Genomic DNA, 21,810 nt, shown 5'->3' on the forward strand with positions numbered 1-21,810 from the left:
GTGTGCATTTGTGGAATAGAAGTGTTGGATTGGGAACAGGGAAGGTGCTAGATGGGTAAGGAGAATGACTAACGAAGATTAAGGCCAGTAGGGCTGCACGAAAGTAGGATATATTGAAGGGAGAGTTACCACCTGCACAATTGAGAAAAGTTGGTGTTGGTGGGAAGGATGCAGATGGCATGGGCTATGAAGCAGTCATTGAAATGAAGAACGTCTTGTGGGCCAGCATGCTGAGCAACAAGGTGGTCAAATTTTTTCTTAGCCAGTTTGTCAGTGGTTACTGATGCAGTCAGATAGCTTGTTGGTTGTCATGCCCACATATAATACATCACAGCCTGTGCCATCTGGGTCCTTTCCACACTTTCCTGAAGTGCGTAGGTGGGAACTCTCCCTGCAATACATTCTACTTTTCTGTAACCCTTCTAGTTTCAGCCTTCGTTAGTCATCGTGCTTACCTATCTAGCCCCTTCCCTATTCCCAATCCAGCACTGCGTAGCCCTCTATTCCACCAACACCAACGCATCCACTACTTATGTCTCTCGTTCGTTATTACTTCTCTGGTCTTCCGCTACCGCCCCCCGCCCCTCCCTGCCTTGCTCACAGTCTAACCCTTGACTGCACCTAGCTGCCCTACCCTCTTGCAGCCTCATCCCTGCATGCTCCCGCCGCAGCACATTAATGTCCCCCAACCTTACCCTGCAAACCCTCCCTCTCCCCCTTCCCCCCTACCAGAATTTTGTTTACCCCCACCCGGGTGCCTTTCCCATCACGTGCTGTTGTTCAGTCTGGTTTCAGATGCCGGAGACTGTGGTCATGTATCTGTGAATTTCGTCTGTGTGAGCGTTTGTTTTTGTTTGGTGTCTATTTTTGGTAAAGACCTGGTTGGCTGTAATATTATTGTGTGACCGTTTTTGTTGTGCCTATCTGCGACTCAGCACCTCCGCTATTGGGTGAGTAACAACCATCCTTTCCACAATACTGTTACATCTTGTCCTCGATTTTCCATTCCCAGATTAGGATAAGGTGATATAGCAGGCCAGTCGAGGTTCAGCAGAGTCCCTGAACGTTTGTGAAACCATGTACACATGCGAGAAGCGGTGTTGGTGTCTTGGAAAGCGGGTAAGTCGATGGGACACTCCGTATGAAAATGTGGAGGGCCACATTGGTCACTGAGAATCTAGTAATAAGAATCTTTGTTCGTTTTAATGGTAACCTGAACGACTGATCCCATGTTACAGTCCAGAACCCACCTCCAAAACATCACAGATACACCTCTGACCAGATGTATGTCCTCCACAAACCGTAGGTTAAGCACTTCACTTTGTCTTCGGTGCAGTCGACCGCTTCCATCAACTGAGAAGTGGCGGCTGAATCCCGACGCTTCGTACCACCCTGGTCGTCTCCCGTCTACTGCTATTCACTCATTGGCCCACAAAATAGTGCAGCTTTATGTGCAGCTCTGAGCGGCGACCTTCTGCAAATTTTGCACTCTGTGTCCTTTGTATCCATTTCCTTTGGCACTGTCCACTCAGAAATTGGTTGAGGTGAACCTGCGTTCACTTGTAGCTGTAGGCGCTGTCAGTCTTGAAGCCGATTGACCCCGAAAAGTCGTGACATTCATCGTGTTTCCTGGTTTCTGACGCCGTGTTACATCATAACGAGGTGTACACGGTTCCCTATAGACATGTTGGGCAGTCCTCGCTAATGAGCCACAAATCGGGCAGTTTGATTCACTGTGTGGTCATTGATACATCGAAACACAGTATCTCCTTTCTGCCATTCTGTCACTTGTCCATGGCGACTCATCTTACTGCACTGATTATATGCATCTGACATACACGTATGTACCACTTCTACTACCACGTATATCAGCGATGTAGGGTCATATGACGGATGGTACGAGTTCTATACCAGTGCTCCAAACGGACCAGTATGTTCTGACATTGTTCTCTTGTAATACTGTATGAGTTTCATCTGTCACATGACTCCTTTTTCTATTGCAGATTATTTGTTTCATCCAAGATGACGTCTTCCAAAACGGCCACCATGCTGGTACATACCTTCAAAAGTTTTCTTTTCCCTCATACTACTTGACTTTAAATTTGTGTTTAGCCATCTGTTTTTACAAACGGCTGTGTGGTCAGGGCATTCGCAGTTGTGTTTGTGCATTTTGTAGCTGAAACTGCGGAAACAGTTGTATTCGAATCAATTTCTACGAGGCGCTACCGATTTTGTGGCTTATACCCACATAACCAGGTGCAAATAAACGTTAAAACGTGGTAAACGACATGACGAGGAATGCAGAAGGCCCAACCGTAATTAAAACCATAATCTGTGTAGAACGTATTGTCAATGATCAGTTTTGTTTGCAAGGGAGAGCATCATCATTTATAGATTGAACGACGGTACCAACATCGCTGAGAAATCATTTAATGCATAGATGCAGATGTTCTTCCTCACCGAAACGTTTTGTTCATTGGCTCTCTGTTCTAGGGAGATTATGGTTTCAATTATGGTTGGGCCTGTCTATATTACTCGCCAGGTCGTTGACCATGTTTTAACTTTTATATGGACCTGATGATGGCTATAAGCCAAATACAGTTGTATTCGGAAGTTTTCTCATAACTGTGGTTTCGTACTTATGGGCCTCCTTATAGGTACAGCAAAGCGTATCACCGTCCAAGTGCGCAGTAGTTTTCATATAAGGAATAAAGTATGAGAAATGTTTGTGCACAGTAGCTACAACAATATTTCTTGAATAAGGCCAACACAAAGTTAAATGCTCAAACGATGTACTCAGCTCTAAGACTGCAATCAAACCTTCGGTGCAAAACGGTGGCCCTGCATTAAAATAGGTGAACTCGATTTCATCTGTCGAAAACGAATGGCTTGTGATTGCAAATGGGCTTCATCTTATTAATTTCCTCGGAAATAGTAAAACTGCAAGATTTTAGTTGCATGAAAAAAAAAATTGAAAATAATCCTGCAATGAAAACAAATCGTTTTTATCACTACAAATTTTACCTTTCCAGCAAAGGGCTTAAGCAATTGGGAAGTTGCGGGGGCGGGGGGAGGGTGCGGGGGGAGGGGGGATGGCGGATTGAACGTCGAATTACTGGAACATTGTAGTCACCAGATTTGACATACTTTGACTTCAATCTGTCTGGGTGAAAATTACTTCCATATGTCGGGGTGGAAATTGAGTCCAACAAAAAGGTTATGCAAGCATTGTGCATATCGTGGACCTCCAGAAATATACTTCTCACTGGAAAAATGTTAACCAAAGTACACTGATGTCTTAGGGATTTAAAGCAGAAATGTATGTGTGTGTAAGGGGGGGGGGGGCGGGTGGCGTACCTAATATGCAGTTTTCACTGGCGGGTCGAGATTCTTACACCTTGCCCTCGTAATTGTGATGGTGTTTTCAGGCAGGGTCTGAGGTGGTTGTGTTGAAGGCAGAGAAATCATAGCTGAGGTGGAGGTGATCACAACTGTGGTAGTGGTGAACCGAGGCCGTGACTGTAATTGCAATGCTGTGCTGCTGGTCGTCCTGATGATGCTCACCACTCATGAGAGTGATGATGTTCGTCCTGTTGTTATTTCTGTTATTGGTACTTTCGTTTTTTATTGTTGTTGGTGAAGCTGGTTTTGCTTGAGTGTAATATTGTTGGTGGGCTAGTGATACTCACGACCGTTCCGATGCTGCTGATCACTGCAGTAGCAATTGCTACTTTCGTGTCAGCGTTGATGGAGGCATGGAGGAAGCGTTCGGGCGCGTAATGTATCTATCCGGCAGGACAGCTTGTCCGAATAGCAGTGAGCACCAGAATAATCACGTTATGAAGAAACTGTGGCATCATTTCGCTAGGATACGTTTAGAAAATCGGATAAACCTAATTGAAGAGAGATACCAGAAGCAATGTGAGAGACAGAATGCGACCACGCGGTTGTGCAGGGCTGTTACAAATACAGGAGCAGTCACGAAGTATTCATTGACCTTTTATGAGGAGGATATCCATCAGGATGTGGGACTCTTTATGCATATTTTCGTTCAAGGGAGAATCGTCCCGTTTACGGTTCAAATGGCTCTGAGCACTATGGGACTTAACATCTATGGTCATCAGTCCCCTAGAACTTAGAACTACTTAAACCTAACTAACCGAAGGACATCACACAACACCCAGCCATCACGAGGCAGAGAAAATCCCTGACCCCGCCGGGAATCGAACCCGGGAACCCGGGCGTGGGAAGCGAGAACGCTACCGCACGACCACGAGATGCGGGCCGTCCCGTTTACGGATGAGTTGCATTGCAACTGGTTCTAAACATTCTTTTACATGTTCAAATTTAAGATCTGATAATGTTAGAAACAAACAAAAAATCGTAAGCTATGTAGATGCCTTCATTCGAATAATGTTCACAGTGAGTACAGACTCATTCAGAAAATTTAATTCTTTTATTAATAAGAAAACATCAGGTCAGTACGTTGTAACTGAGAGTCACTATTGTCAGGGCAGTGGAGTACTCACGCACAGGAGTTTCGCTGTCGCCCGTAAAGAAGTGGCTGATCAGTAGTACTATGTTAGCCACCTGCGGAAAAAGAATTAGCATCACACCTCTCCTCTTGTATTAACATGATATGGTTATTATTGCAAGCAGCTTTTTTATCAGTGATATGAACAAGAGCTGAAATTCAACTAGTAGCGTTATTAGAATGTGAATCTCTTCAACTACATGGCTGAAGTATACACCGTGATTCAATAAATGTACGTCAACTTCACTTGTTTGCAGTACAATGAATGGAATGCAATCTGTATATTACCGGTGGGGGGAGCGGGGAGAGGGAGAGAAGGAAAACGTGACGGAATATAGTTCTCTCCTACGTCAGCCAATCCTGTAACGACAGCTTCGCTGGGGCTACAGCACTCGAAGGTAGAATGCTGTACAATGGAAATCGATATAAGGTTAAATTGTTAATCTGCGGTTCGCACTGGAAATAAGAGTGGTGAAAAATCGAGTGCGCTACCAAACTGCAATCGTTTTATTTTCCTTAGTGTTACTATGAATAATTTCAAATTTATAAGAAGAAATATGTTAGTTCGAAGTACATGGGAACCTAATTATTGTACCACAAGGCAGTCCAATACCTCAATCCGCATTCTTCTTTACCGCATGTATCGTACGATAGTGCAAGTAATATAGCGATTGTAGTGCGTGACATATTCTGTCCTGGGTAGATCTGAGATATAAGTCATATGACTGTATGAGGTCATTTTGACAAACAATACAACGTCAAGATACGTAGGTTAATCGAGTGGCAAAATACCAGATATTGTGGTGGCTGAAACAACTTCTGGTTTAAGAAGAACTTCACTTTACATCAACTTCATCCGAATGCCACAGAAATTATTTATTTAAAGACTAATTAGCATTATTCTGTAACGTGACCCTGTGTACCGAGACTAGCTGACTGCTTCGGCCAGTGACATATCGAAAGCTTGACATACAACATGAAAACATGATGATTATGACGTCATATGATTGCCGATATTTTGTAACATAAATAATAACGACAATTTCGACTACGAGGATCTCTACAGCAGGAAAAAAATAGTTCGAATTACAACTACCATGAACAATCGCATACTAACAACAAACATTTCTTAGGAATAATTCGAAACGAGTACCGTAAAGAGCTCTGCTGCTGTAGATACACAGTATGAAAAGACAAAAAACAGTTGTTTATCGTAAATAAATCGGACATGGTTTCGAAAAGCCGGCTGCGGTGGTCTCGCGGTTCTAGGCGCGCAGTCCGGAACCGTGCAACTGCTACGGTCGCAGGTTCGAATCCTGCCTCGGGCATGGATGTGTGTGATGTCCTTAGGTTAGTTTGGTTTAAGTAGTTCTAAGTTCTAGGGGACTGATAACCACAGCAGTTGAGTCCCATAGTGCTCAGAGCCATTTGAACCATTTTTGGTTTCGAAAAGTACACGTTACCCATGTAGCAATAATATACAGAAACACCATAAATGAATACTGTAGCAGCTGCAAATACAGGCCAGAGCCGTCTGTGATAGTGTAACTGAACCAGTGCTTGTGTGTAGGGCGTGTGATGTCAGGTCCCCAAGTGAAAGCACCATAGTTGGAGAAACTCTGTAGCTGAATGACGACTAGCATCCGTCAGGCAAAGACACTGAGTGGGTTTCAGGGACGACATCTGTGTAGCTGTATGAACAGATAATCATTCTATGCCTTGGAGCATTAAAATGTAAATACTTTTGAAGTAATGTTAACCCAGTATTTCCCTTACTCAAACTGTTCCGTTAGTAAACGAGACAGAGCAGTTCAAAGCGGTTTGGTTAATGTAACTGGTTAGGGTAAAGCATTTATTGCACTGCTGGACAAGATGGTAGTATATTAAGTGCAGCCAGAAAAATATCAATATTTTCCCCCGCAACACAAGAAGCAGAGCATAACGGGTAATTTGAGCGAGAAGGATCACTGATAGAGCAGCAGCAAATCACAGAAGCGATTGTGATGCCTCCAATGAGCTGGGCACTCGAAGTCCTGAAGCAACCAAGAGAGCTGACCAAACGAGGAAAGCAGAGCGAATGATGTCATTGTTGGGTCCCAGAGGAGAGCAAATGAGACTGTCCTACAGAAAATAGTGCGAGGGACATCTCGACCAATTTATTTTGAAAAGTGCGGAATTTCTTGTGGGAAATATTCCCGCTTCAGCACATACAGTTTCATGAAGTTCCTATTGGTGGCAGTGCTGTATGTAGTCCTCAAAGTGTCCTCCGTGATGGAGGTGCGCTCCGAGCGGAGACCTGTCTTTGAGTTTCTTTTGACAAGAAACCAGAGCATTGCGGATATTCCTAGGCGCTTGCAGAACGTCTGTGAAGATCTTGTAGTGAGTAAAAGAATGGTGAGTGATAGGGTGGGCGTCTGTTACCATCGCAACAAGCTCACATAAAACTGCCCAGTCTCCCATACACCTCGCTGCACTCCTGGACGTCTTTGATGGAAGTGCCGACACACCTGTCCACCATCTCGGGTACTCAGAGGTGTGTGGCCCCGGTATTACTCGGCACCTAACAAGAAGCAACTTTAGCGTGTTTGAAGCCACAAAAATTCAAACGAACTTCTCCATAACAACACAAGGCCTCACACAAGTCTACACACCCAAGAGGAGAACACAAATCTTCATTGGACTATTGTTTCTCATCCAGCCTGCAGGCGGATATCGCACCTTCCGACATCTATCTGTTTGGCCCAACGAAGGATGCAGTCCATGTAAAGCAGTACATGGATGATGGGGAGGTTAATGATGCAGCGAGACGGTGGCTCCAACATCAACCAGTATAGTGGTACCATGCATGCACAGAGGCTCTCCCAGCAAGGTGGCTTAAGTCCGGTGCATTGAACGGAGGTTAATTTGGAAAAACAGGAGTTTGTAATCAAAAGAGTGGAGAATAATATGGTACATTGAACCCGTGAAAAAAAAGCAACCTAACAATGTGTGTATTATTTATTGAAAGTCCCTTGTATTACTGATCTGGTGGCGTCTGCTCAATTTGCAGCTGTTTTATCGAAAAGGGGGATAATATGTCAGTCGACCCTCTAGTCGTCTAGACACGTTCGCTCTTCCATGGAGCAGCAAGTCCTGTGTGGCGGGACTCGGTCACTGTGAGCTGGAATACTAACTACCAAGTCGAGGCTGATAGGGAAGCTGTGGCCATCATCATATGGTATCCCTTTTGGAGGCCTAACTAGGAAGGGCTGGGAGAGATCGTTATCCGCCATCACAGAGGCATACCACTGCTGTCTTCGGGCTCCATTCCTATGGCAGACTTCGGTGGCGTCAGTTTCTCTCTGGGTACAGAAGGCCACTGGAGTTCTCTACACGTCTTCAAGTATTCAGAGCAGAGCTGGTAGACGCCTTCCTCGTGTTAAGTGTACGATAGGTTCATTGGAGCCCTGTCCATCATCTACCAGAAGCTTTGAGCAGCCTCACTTGTCCGGTAGCGTCTGCCTGGTAAGGAAATCGGCACACCTGACGAGGCAGTTAATTTTGATGTGCATACAGCGGGATGTCGAATGTCACGACACATAGCACCGTCGGCATGCGGGACGATCTAATTAACGCGATTTGCGTTCTCACTGCTCTCCAGCGGCAGCTTTCGGCTTAATTTGGTTCGCAAACAATATAGTTCGCCCACAAAAATGGACACTCGTGAATTTCATACATTAGCTCTATTAAAACACACATTTCTTCCCTTGCCCATATTATAGTAGTGCTGTTCTGTCTGTGGTAAACATAAATAAAGATTTCAATATCCGTGAACATGTAATAGGACAAAATGGGAAGATATATGTACGGGTCAGTGAAGAGATCAGCTCATAAAAGTTTTCCAAATCGTGTAAACTCACTACTGACAGAGAACGCACTTATATTCACATAGCATTCAGTATTACCGAAATAATTTCTATTAATTTCGTAAGAAAATCCCTCAGTACTTTGGGAAACGTGATACCTGGATGCAACAGGACTCAAACCATATACCTGCCTAACCTCTCCAGTGTAATGCAATGTCTATAAATTCTACACTAAGCTGTAGCTTTGTTACAAGAGCCATTGGATGCTACCTAAGGGTCCCCTGTAGGCTTTAGTTGCCGATTTGTTATTAATATACGTTTAAGTATAACAAATACTCCGAAGAACGACACGTTTTTTATTTGTCTATAATTTGCCGTTGCGTTAAGACGGCTTAGTCTGGTAACAAGCGACGTATAATGCTATAATAACTACTCGTAAATATGAAAATTGTTTCACCACCGATATCACGCTTCCCGTATTTTTATTACACCAAATATTACAACGGGGATTCGTTTTCGAGACATTTAATGTGCTGATGCTTAGAAAAGGCATATAATCGTGGGGCGTAAGGTATAACATAAAACCCACCGATACGGGACTCTGCTGAATAGGACAAGTAAATATAGCGTCATACTCTCTAGGGGCTCAAGCTTTCTGCCGGTGATGTAGTGAGCATTCTTGCTTCCAACTGTTTCCACTTTACGTCACACGTCGCCGAAATAACGCAGAACTTATTTTATATTTGTCAAGAAGTGCCTCCTCAACGTGAAATAGCAGGAAGTGAAGTCACAAAACTGGTAGAGCGCCACGTCAACGTTAGCCAGCCCGTCCCGTGTGCGGACGGCTTGACACGACCGAGATACCCGGCCTCGTGTAGCTCAATGCACGCGCCGCCCGACTGCGACCCGAGTGTTGGCCGGCGCACTTCACGGCGGAACTCCACCGCCGCTTTCTCCAGCGCTGGCTGACTGAACGCCGGTACGTCGACTGCTTTATTTTGTGGGCAACGTAAGTTTAATATTTTAATAAATGTTTAATATCGCTTTTGGGCGTGACACAGGTATCTGCCCTCGGAGTCGGCGTACCCACGTTCCTTGGTTGATAAACCGTCGACTTTCTGATCTCTACCTAACCTCCAAACACCACCAAACGTTGCTTCTCACCGCCAGGGAGCTGTAGCACATTCCTCTGGTGAATTATAGTGACACGAACGACTGCGTAACAAGGGTGGAAAATTTGGTGCGAAAACTATACCTTCACGATAGTATCATGGCGTGAAGATCACAAGTAACCATATTGCAGTGGTGTTTGTGGAGGAGAAAATGTGAGCCTGACATGGCTATTGTGGTCAGAAAATAGTGCATTTGACTTCGAAAAGATGAATATGCCCACACAATGTAGTAAAAAGGACTGGCATTAATCGACATCACTGGTAAAGACGCCTGTTGATAAACCTAGTATGGTCGCTCACCCATAAACACGAAAACGTTTTGTACTACACATATATAATAAAAGAAAGGAAAACATGTGGCGACAGGATAAGAGAAGGAAAGAGAGCGATATGTGTTTATTGCAAATATAGATATTGTGATAAATTTAATACGGTAACTGACAAACGAGATTGTGATCTGTGCAGACAGAAATAAACTGTGTCTTCGTAAGTTCTTTCTGTCATATTAAGCGGAAGTTATTTTTTTCCGTATGTTCACTTGGTTAACATGAATAATAGTTTGAGAGGCAGTGAAAGTAGAATTGTGCGTTTGATCTGAAAGTATTAGCGCGGCTGAATAACAGTTTCATTACTTTCACTAACTTTTCAGGATGTTACACTGTTGTTCTTCTTCACTGATAGCATATTGTGTCCAGAATTTATTGTGCCAAGGAATAGGTTGCAAAGAAAGAAGTGGCTTTAGTGTTACATACTAACTTATTTCATCGGAATGAAGCTTAAACATACGTTGCTGAGTGTGGTGTTAGACTCAGTATTCACGAAATTTACTAAACAGCAGGGATGTGAATGATCTTTGATCCAGACAGGTTTTCTGCAGCGATACTCAGACACTTGCTTTCTGTGTTACAATAATTTCCATTATCGGAAAAGTGCACTTTGTTCAGATACTTAGTAGTTTAATACAGCTTGCAAACCCTACTGGGTCTATTGTTCAGTGTGGACAAGCGCTGCCTCTTCCAATTCAATATCCAATAGGCTAAGCACGGTTTGTGACTACCACTGGCTACAATTGTTTACAAGTGGCTACATTATTTAAGTTAACAAATGCTAATCAAATACTTTTTCTTTCATTCTGAGTAAGTTATGTGTATGTAGCTGAAGTTCAAACAGTATCTTTCAGGTTGGCAGTTAGGGACAATGATTTATGTGTTTCTTTTACAAATTAACATCAGCAACAATTAACTACATAGGCCTACTACTTCCAAGAGGCGAGAGAGCTTCGTAGCGCACCTGAAAACTACGAGGAATTTCACTTTCAACACTCCCACTCACTTCAAAAATATCTTCGAAATCTGCTGTTGTGCCAAGACCCGCGGTGTCTACCATGTTTCACAACAAAAGATACCGTTAAACGAAATGTCATTCCCCCGAATACATAAAAGACTACGCATTCCGTTTCTCACACAAAGTAGAAATTAACTCAATAATCTATTACATTCTGACCATCTTCCGCAAAATAACCTAAGTATCAGTCGAAGAAACAGATTTTCAAAGGTTGCACACCCGAAACGTATTGCACCACGGAAACTTCTAGATGCACATTAAAAAATAGTTTCTCTCTAAAGCAACGGGAATGTGACATCAAACATTTTAAAATACACACCAGGAAGTGACGTCAGTACAGCGTCATTGGTCAAAGTGAATTCATCGTTTCCCAAGACATTAATTTTTTAACCGTTTGGCGTATTCACTCGTTTAATTATACACTAAGTCTCAGAAGATGACTGTAAGCTAATGGCACCTCAATACACTACAGGGTACGACGTGTGGCACGATACTCACCGCTTCGCAGGCCGTGGTTCCCATCAGGCCCCATCTCAGGATGGGCAAGTGGCTCATCCCGCCCCCTTCACAGCCGAACACAGTTTCCCGGGTGATGACGCTTCCTCCGCGGGTACCTCAGTCTTCATTGTTACTATCTCAGTCGCATAGTTCAGCACCGACCGATCTCCCGTGGTTCTAACACAAGGTTCTAACACAGGGTACAAGTGAGTTCACCAAAATCGTTGTCTATAATAGCGCAGAGTTATAAAGCTAATTTTTGGCACGTTGACGCACAAGATGTCACTCAACCTGCCAAGCGTGGTATGGAATTATTTTTCTCGTTCTGGCACTTTTCTGGTCATTTCTAGATCGTCCTTCGGGCTCAGTTGACTACACGTACTACAAAGCAATTCGTAATTTCATAAATTACGAGCACGTTAAGCGTATTATTCTATTTTTGTACATGTTACCGTTCGTCTGCGAGATATAAATTTAGTTACACCGTGATATACTCTATGCTTTTGTGGATATTTAAAGTGATATACATTCAATCGACCGGTAGGACATGCGCAAGCGATCTTGCAAATTATGGTTGCGTTATCCTGATACATTAAACATTCTCCGACGTGAGGATCCATCGCACAGTGGGTGTGGAGCCCGCAACGTACTCGACTACCTCTGGTGTTAGCGGATTACGCCAAAGTGGCAGATACGGTTTTACATCTTACCCATGAAAGTGGTTTTTACTCTTCTGTGACGTAGGGCACGTTAGCCTCGACAGCCGCTCGAGGTATTGGAAGGGTGCCACGTACCTGCTTCGACCCGAGATGGGGTGCCCTTGCTCGGTGGGCTGACCTGGTTGCTGCCCATCACACATTTTAAATTGTTCTTATTATTTTAATCTGTCGTTTGTTGACAGACTCGTCGTCATTGTCCTGTTTCGTGAGATTTTATCTTGTCCGTGTACCTAGGTTGTTTTATATTTTTTTTGTAGTAGTAACGGAGGGTACGGGAGCACCTGTTGGATGCAGAAGGTGTGTCTCTGTTCGCGTCACATGACCCGGGCTTCCAGCGGCTTCCTGGGCGGGCAACTCGAGTACATTCACCCCTTTTACCCGTCTCTCTCTTCTGCTTGCTGTATCTCTTGGCTTTCTTGACCGTCGGATACAATCGATTTGTCTCTTGTCTGCTTCCTCTATGGGAACTGTCCAGAGTTGGCAAACAAAGGATTAGGTGACTAAGGGCCTCGTAGTTTGGTCCCTTTAACTCCATCAATCTACCTCTCCATCTTGATAAGACAAGTTGTTCTACATTGATTTCATAATTACAAGGCGATAACTTTTTAGTTATTCGAATCAACATTCATGAGAAATCCTACGGCAGCAGGTAAGACACACTGATGTCCACTGTGCACTCTTGAGATTGTCTGGCGCCTGGAGGCGTTGCGCCCACGTGACTCGGTATCGAAAGTGTGTATCCGGAGCAGACACGAAAGGCGAACCATTCTAGTGACGATACCGGCCGGAAGCAGGGAAATCAACTGACATGAGCGACTTGGACAAAACTCGGAATGCTACTTCCCTGCACCTGGGACGAGTGTAGGGAAATGGTGAAGCTGGGCGGCTGGTGTTGTGCTGCTGTCGTGAGCATCTATCGAAGGCTGCTGAAGGGCGCTAAAATGGCAACGAGAAGACGAGGCGCTGGACGTCGTGCCTCATTACAGTGCGTGGAGGGCTGAGTCCGTCCGACCTGTAAAGCAGGACAGCCGAGTACAACTGTTCGGAATCTCACCCTTAGCGCAGAATGTGGAATATGGGGATCCGTGAGAGGCACCTCTGTGTTGCTACACTGACCCAACGAATCGTCAGTGAGAAAGCGATCAACAAAACTGCACTGTGGATCAGTGTCATCTGCTCGGATGAACTACATTTCTTGTTACACGAGGTCGATGGTCGTGGCCAGATACGCTGTTATACGGGCCAGTGGCTACTCGAAACACGCACCGCATCTCGGACGCAGGGGAGAGACATTCGCATTGGCTTCCATGAAACCTGTGGTAATAACATAAGGCATTTCGGAAGCTGTCGATCACTTGAGCATTACAGCGGACCACCACCATTCAGTCATGGTTTATACATGAAATGTACTCGTAGTCACGAATGTGGACAACCGTCAACTGTACAAAGGAATGACGACAATGAAAATTTGTGCTGGACAGAAAATCGATTTCCGGATCTCCCGCGTATCGCGAGCGATCGCCTTACTATTAGGGTATCCGAGCACCCCTCAACCAGAACCAAACTTCCACGTGTCGTCACGACGTGTCTAACCTGCGCTGGCACATCCATTATGTATATTTCCGTATAGGAGAGATATTTACATTGAACTTCGCTTGCAGTGCTTGTGCTGTTCAGAAATACGATGCAAAGTTACTTTGGCCGTGAGTGCATGTGCAAAAAAAAAAAGTTTTGCATCGTATTTCTGAACACAGTCTCTGGAATATCTTAGTCATGGTCTATGTCTTGACTGACACTGATGGCTCCTTCCAGTGGTGTATCATGTCAAGGCCAAAACCGTGCAGGTCAGCCTGTGTCGCCGAGCGGTTCTAGGCGCTTCAGTCGGCAACCGCGCGACCTCTACGGTCGCAGGTTCGAATCCTGCCTCGGGCATGTATGCGTGTGATGTCCTTAGGTTAGTTAGGTTTAAGTAGTTCTAAGTTCTAGGGAACTGATGACCTCACATGTTAAGTCTCATAGTGCTCAGAGCGTTTTGAACCATTTGAACCAAAGCCGTGGAACGGTGGTTCGCGAAACATGACCGTGAACTCAATTGGGCGCCAAATTAGCACTATCTAAATCTAACGGAACACATTTGAAACGGTAGCGATCTCTGTTCCACGTAATTTATGGGTACTTCGTAATCTGCGCATAGACGTCTGTGTCACATATCAAGGAAAAACTACCAACGAGTTGTCGAATCCATACCATGCAAAATCGGTCAAAACAGGGGCTCTTAATGCTATTTGTTGACGATTCTGGCGTAGTTCTCTGATGATTTCCCATACGTGCTCGAATGGAGACGGGTATCGTGATCGAGCAGGCCAAGGCAACATCTAGACACTCTGTAGAGCATGTTGGGTTAAAATAGCGGTATGTGGGCGACCATCATCCTGTTGGAAAATATACCCTGCAATGCTGTTCATGAATGGCAGCACAACAGGTCGAATCGCCGGCTGGACGGACGATTTTGCAATCAGGTTGCGTCGGGTAATCACGAGAGGGCACTTGTTGTGATGCGAATCACACCGCAAACCAAAACTCCAGGTGTAGGTCCAACGTGTGTTGCACGCAGACATGTTAGGTGCAGGTCCTCAACTGGCGTCATTCTAACCAACACACGGCCATCACTGGCACCGCGGCAGAAACAGCTGTCATCAGAAAGTGCCCTCCAATTAGGTTTCGCTTGACACCACTGAAGTCGCTAACGATGGTGGTTTGAGGTCAGTGGAATGCATTCTACAAGACGCGTGGCTCCGAGTTGTCCTTCAAGTAACCCATTTGTAACACTTCGTTGTGTCATTGTGTTGCCACTCGCTGCTCAGATTGCAGCTGCAGATGCAGTATGACGCGCCAGAGCCATACGCCACACACTATGGTCTTCCGTCTCGGTAGTGCCACATGGCCGGCCGGCCGTCCGGAGCCCGGTCTTCTTGCGACCGTGACCAAAGCTGCCAGAATGTACAGTGGCTACATTCCTGACAAGTCTTTCTGCAGTATCGCATCCAGCTTTTCGTAGTCGAGTTAAACGACCTTGTTCAAACTCAGTGAGGAGTTGGTAACGGCGTCCTTGTCGATTAAAAGACATTCTTCACTAACATCAACTCACTACGTCCAATCTTAAAGGTTACTAACTGTGACGACCGTTACAGCGTGTATTTAAAGCATATCTGATTCGCATCCTCATAGTGGCGCTACTAGCGCCACTTTTGTGCAACTGGAGGGAGATCTGAACAGACATCATCATTCAGGTATAGACACACGTCTACCAACTTTCGTTTAAGTCGCACAACTCCTCTTTTCCGTCACTGTACAATAAAGGGAGCTTCACAAGGTGGCAACTGCACGGCGAGCTGGAATTCCAAAACCGCTCATCAATGATGCAAACGCCCATAACAGGAAAATGTCATGCCGTAACAATAAAACCTGGACTGTCGAGCAACGGAAGAAAGTATTTGGTCGGTTGAGTCTTGTTTCACACTGTTTATGACTTTTGGCCGGCTTCCCATCCCAAGAGCGAAACATGGCACGGGTTCTGTGATGATTTTCGCACCCATCTGATAATGATTCTTGGGCCCTGTGCTTACTCTTCTAGGTCACGTTACTGCCAAATATTACATGACCATTTTCGCTGATCATGTCCCCCATGGTACAGTGCTTGTTCCCCAATGGTGATACTGTGTTCCAAGACGGCCAAGTATTATGTGACTATTTTGGCTGATCATGTCCATCCCATGGTACAGTGCTTTTTCCCCCTGGTGATGCTGTGTTCCAAGGTGGCCAAGCTTTACGTGACCAGTTTGGCTGATCATGTCCATCCCATGGTACAGTGCTTGTTCCCCAATGGTGATGCTGTGTTCCAAGACGGCCAAGTATTATGTGACCATTTTGGCTGATCATGTCCATCCCAAGGTACAGTGCTTTTTCCCCCTGGTGATGCTGTGTTCCAAGGTGGCCAAGCATTACGTGACCATTTTGGCTGATCATGTCCATCCCATGGTACAGTGGTTGTTCCCCAACGATGATGGTGTGTTCCAAGATGGCCAAGTATTATGTGACCATTTTGACTGATCATGCCCATCCCATGGTACAGTGCTTGCTCCCCAATGGTGATGCTGTGTTCCAAGACGGCCAAATATTGCGTGACTATTTTGGCTGATCATGTCCATCCCATAGTATAGCGCTTGTTCCCCAATGGTGACGCTGTGTTACAAGACGGGAAGGGCGCTATTCAGCTCACATCGTCCAGAACTGCTTTTGTGAGCACCAGGATGAATTGGTTCATCTTCCCTCGCCACCTAAGTCACCAGATCTCAGTATTACTGAGTGTGTGTGGTTTGCTTCAGAGAGAAGTGTGCGTGATTGTTACTCATCTACCTCATCGTTACCCGAACTTCCCACTATTTTGCAGGAAGAATGGTATACGATGCCCTTTAAAACCTTACAGACCCTGTATTTATCCATTCCATGGAGACTAAAAGCTGTTTTGAATGAAAGCTGGCTTCCTACACCGTATTAGACATGATTATGTCTAGTGCCGGGCGCACACGCGACCCTTAGCGGCCCGTCTTAATCAAGTAGTGCATTCCTAGGAAAATTTTATAATGTACAAATATAATTTTATCTTTAACGTGAGCACTGTTGCTCTAAACCATTTCATAACGATTTACTCTATATAATTTAAAACTTTTTTACTTCTGATGAAGGCTGCCTTAGAGCAGTTGAAACCTAGGTACAGTTGAAAATTTTTTACCTCTGCAACCGAAGAGCTGTATTTTCAAGTAATATTATAAACATGATAATGTGTTGTGTATCCACTGCCGTTAATTCTACGCTAATTAAAGTTTTAGTTGTTAGGCACACCACAATGACAGAAGGCTGAATGGTCCAATGACCGTCTGGGGATGAATTTTAAACCAGAGACGGTTTACAGAACACTAAAGGACAGACCTAAACTTCATTTGGACACCAAAGAAATATGTTAGGCTACTACAATTCTTGCTATTTGTTAATGATGTGAGCGACGTAATCAATTGTAAGGTGATCGGTTGGCAGGTGACAAGAACACTTTTCGCACTATTTGTCGTTCCATTTTCTCGGTAGCTTTGACGTTCCTGGTTAATAATGATGTCTCAAATGCGTACAGTTCTTCTGAGAGAATGGCTGTTTCGTGGTGGCGTACTTTGGTTTTGGTAGAACGGGATTTCGTGTTTTAAAGATTGCAAATGAGTGTGTATGCATTAAGCAATTTCTCTGCATGAGATTTTATTGCTCACTTTGTTGCTGCCAGGTTCCCGATCATTTCACCAAAGAACTTGAGGGGTTGAACGTGAGTAACATTGACACACTTCTCCGTGACGTAAGGCAGATCTGCATGGATTGAGTCCATGTACTAAGTCTTCTGATAAAAGATGTGGAAAGCAGCTCTGTCAGTGATCTTATGAAGATTCTCTTAGGTGTGTCTGACTTGAGTGGCAATCTTGGTAACTGCTTGTCGGTCACCGACAAAAGAAATGGATTTGATGATGATTATTTTACTTTTTGTTCCAATATTTATTCCAGGCATTTCTTTCTGACATGTTTTGGTCTTATCTAGCTGCAGTTTGTGCGTCTATATATCGAAATAGTTGTAGATTTCGGGCAAAACTTTTTCTTTGGAGGCGATGTTTGTTAAAGTCTGCTGGATTAAGCTAGTTGGTACGTTATCCACACCATATACATGTACTACATTAAACCAGCTTAACAATGTTCCTGTTGGAGCACAAGGAAGGGTTATAAGCTCCTCGTTACAAGACTCTGCCAATCCTCGTTCGCCTTCTTCACCGAAAATTTTCAATTGCGAACATATTCGTGCTGTTTTAACTCCGAACGTTGTAAATCATTTTCTCCTTTGTCTCTCTCTTTGTAGTGAAACTTTCATACTCAGCATCTCCCTCTTGCTGCCACTGTCTACAGTTCATATGTCTCTCTCACTGTCTCCTTTCATCGTCCATTGACACTTCCTCATGTTTCTCTGTCTCACTGTCACTGCCTTCATCCCTTTCTGTCGCTCTTCCTCGTCACTGTCTCCTTCTCTGCCGCTTTCACTGTCTTTCTGCCCTACTGGCCATACGTTTCTCTTCCATTGCCACTGTCTTTTCTTCTCTCTTACAGTCTCCTCTCTCTCTCTTCAGCCACCATTCTGTCCTCTCGACACACGCCCTTGGGGTGGTTTGCTTCGCCAATGATCCCCTGCTCCTTTTGTCCAGGCTCATGTTGACACGTCAACAAGTGCACTGCGATTGGTCGGGTGTGTGAGTATGAATGACGATGATTTATCACGGCAACTGGTGGCCATGTTTCGAAATTGACGGTGGCGCTGTGACGCATGGAAATCTTGTACCCCATACTGTGGAAATTAATGCTGCCAAGTTTGGTACTCGTACAGCAATTCGTTTCGTGTTATAGTGTGTTAAATAGGGAAAGTTCAATTGTAACCAGCTGGTATATATACACTTCTGGAAATTGAAATAAGAACACCGTGAATTCATTGTCCCAGGAAGGGGAAACTTTATTGACACATTCCTGGGGTCAGATACATCACATGATCACACTGACAGAACCACAGGCACATAGACACAGGCAACAGAGCATGCACAATGTCGGCACTAGTACAGTGTATATCCACCTTTCGCAGCAATGCAGGCTGCTATTCTCCCATGGAGACGATCGTAGAGATGCTGGATGTAGTCCTGTGGAACGGCTTGCCATGCCATTTCCACCTGGCGCCTCAGTTGGACCAGCGTTCGTGCTGGACGTGCAGACCGCGTGAGACGACGCTTCATCCAGTCCCAAACATGCTCAATGGGGGACAGATCCGGAGATCTTGCTGGCCAGGGTAGTTGACTTACACCTTCTAGAGCACGTTGGGTGGCACGGGATACATGCGGACGTGCATTGTCCTGTTGGAACAGCAAGTTCCCTTGCCGGTCTAGGAATGGTAGAACGATGGATTCGATGACGGTTTGGATGTACCGTGCACTATTCAGTGTCCCCTCGACGATCACCAGTGGTTTACGGCCAGTGTAGGAGATCGCTCCCCACACCATGATGCCGGGTGTTGGCTCTGTGTGCCTCAGTCCTATGCAGTCCTGATTGTGGCGCTCACCTGCACGGCGCCAAACACGCATACGACCATCATTGGCACCAAGGCAGAAGCGACTCTCATCGCTGAAGACGACACGTCTCCACTCGTCCCTCCATTCACGCCTGTCGCGACACCACTGGAGGCGGGCTGCACGATGTTGGGGCGTGAGCGGAAGACGGCCTAACGGTGTGCGGGTCCGTAGCCCAGCTTCATGGAGACGGTTGCGAATGGTCCTCGCCGATACCCCAGGAGCAACAGTGTCCCTAATTTGCTGGGAAGTGGCGGTGCGGTCCCCTACGGCACTGCGTAGGATCCTACGGTCTTGGCGTGCATCCGTGCGTCTCTGCGGTCCGGTCCCAGGTCGACGGGCACGTGCACCTTCCGCCGACCACTGGCGACAACATCGATGTACTGTGGAGACCTCACGCCCCACGTGTTGAGCAATTCGGCGGTACGTCCACCCGGCCTCCCGCATGCCCACTATACGCCCTCGCTCAAAGTCCGTCAACTGCACATACGGTTCACGTCCACGCTGTCGCGGCATGCTACCAGTGTTAAAGACTGCGATGGAGCTCCGTATGCCACGGCAAACTGGCTGACACTGACGGCGGCGGTGCACAAATGCTGCGCAGCTAGCGCCATTCGACGGCCAACACCGCGGTTCCTGGTGTTTCCGCTGTGCCGTGCGTGTGATCATTGCTTGTACAGCCCTCTCGCAGTATCCGGAGCAAGTATGGTGGGTCTGACACACCGGTGTCAATGTGTTCTTTTTTCCATTTCCAGGAGTATATATATATATATATATATATATATATATATATATATATATATATATATATATATAAAATCAATAGTTTCTACCTCAAATAGGTACATATCTGAGTGATCTCCCTTAATACATCGTTTCTGCATTTTGGTTCGAATTCGCAAAAATTCTTTCGGGTGTGTGACTGCGTCATTATATAATGAAACTGCTGACGTTTCGGCAACTACTGCCGGCTGCCTTCATGTGTGGACGGTTGACTACTTGGAACTTATGGTTGCTGCCTTGCAATATACGAATGCAGCCCAATCCTCAGTTTGCAGATTACTGGGCGCTGTTTCATACTATATGTTGATAGGAAGCTATGGTCAAGTGGGCAGTCAAGACAGCGAGAACTCGGGAGTGCTCCTCGCCGTACCTATTGGACGATCGCTATGCTACCTCCACGAACTCTGATTTTTTTCTTAGTGGCAGGAGGCTATCTAGATAAACCACAAGATTTTTCAATTGCAAAGACACGACATACTTGTCTTTATGTTATCCTCCTGTCGATTTTAGTATAATGATTGGTCGGCATATATCACTCATGCTTCGCAGTTCATGCATTCGTTTGGCGTGTCGTCTCGCCGTTATACACTGTGATAAAAAACAATATACACTGTTTGATCAAAAGTATCTAGACAACTGTTAGTGGACATTAGTATGGTGTATATCCACCCTTCACCTTTATGACGGCTAGAACTTTATTGGGGACCTTCCAGTGAGGCGTCTGAAAGTCTGTGCAAGACTGACAGCGCCGAAACCAAAATAGTAGTGAGACGCTGGGATCTGGGCGTTCTAACTCATATCAGAGGTTGTTCGTTTGGGTTCAGGTAGGCACTCTGGGCAGGTTAGTCCTGTGCGTAGACATCTGCTGCCACATACTCCAGCAGTCCTGTCCAGGACTTGTAGAATCCGTGCCAAGCAGAATACACTGATCAGCCCTGAACATTATGACCACTGCCCACCCCGAGGTTGAATGCCTCCTGGTGATATTGTGGGCGCGTGACACATTAAGGAAAGGATGTAAGCGGAAGACAGACGAATGGGCAGTCATAATAGCGAAGATACAGCCCGAAAATGCGGAAAGCCACTGATCTAAACGGTTTTGACAAAGGGCACATTGGTGATTCGTTGCGGCTGGAAACGAGAGTCTCTGAAACGGCGAAGCTTGTCGTATGTTGGCGTATTACTGTCGTGCGCACCTGTGGAAAGTGTTTGAAGGAGGTGAAATAACGAGTAGGCTGCATGGTATTGGACGACCACGTCTCGTCAGAAAACATAGACGTTGGAGGATCGCACACTGTGTAATTCATGACAGGCAGCGATTGTGGCTGATCAGACGCCAGAGTACAGTGTTGGTGCAGGCACAAGTGTTTCAGAGCACACCGTTCAAAGGCCATTGTTGAACGCGGAACTCCACATCACACGTCGCCTACGTCTTCATGTGTTGACCCAACGAAATTGTCAGGTACGATTCCAGTGGGCACAGCGTCACTGAATTTCCGTAGTGGATCAATAGAAACATGTCGCCTGAGGATCGAATCGCATTTCTTTTTACATCATGTCGACGGTTGGGTCCTTTCACGCCGTCCCCCAGGCGAATGCCTGCACGAAACACTCACCGTGCCAGAGATGCAGGCCAGTGTGGGTAGAATTATGCTATGGGGTACACTGAGTTGGGTTTCCATAGGATCTTTGGCGGTAATAGAAGGCAACGCCACGTTAGTG

At 45.5% G+C, this 21,810-nt stretch overlaps 1 protein-coding gene across 1 annotated transcript in view; it reads right to left on the reverse strand.

The window, feature by feature from the left end:
• Positions 1–4,564: 4,564 nt before the first annotated feature.
• LOC126419272 (uncharacterized) overlaps positions 4,565–21,810 on the reverse strand; it is a 123,651-nt gene continuing 106,405 nt past the window's right edge. The window contains exon 5 of the mRNA XM_050086434.1: positions 4,565–4,590. Coding sequence (XP_049942391.1) covers positions 4,583–4,590 — 8 coding nt within the window. The 3' untranslated portion in view covers positions 4,565–4,582. The remainder of the gene's footprint in view (positions 4,591–21,810) is intronic.

The sequence above is a fragment of the Schistocerca serialis genome, chromosome 9 (assembly GCF_023864345.2).
Source record: "Schistocerca serialis cubense isolate TAMUIC-IGC-003099 chromosome 9, iqSchSeri2.2, whole genome shotgun sequence".
In the NCBI taxonomy this organism is placed as follows: Eukaryota; Metazoa; Arthropoda; class Insecta; order Orthoptera; family Acrididae; genus Schistocerca; species Schistocerca serialis.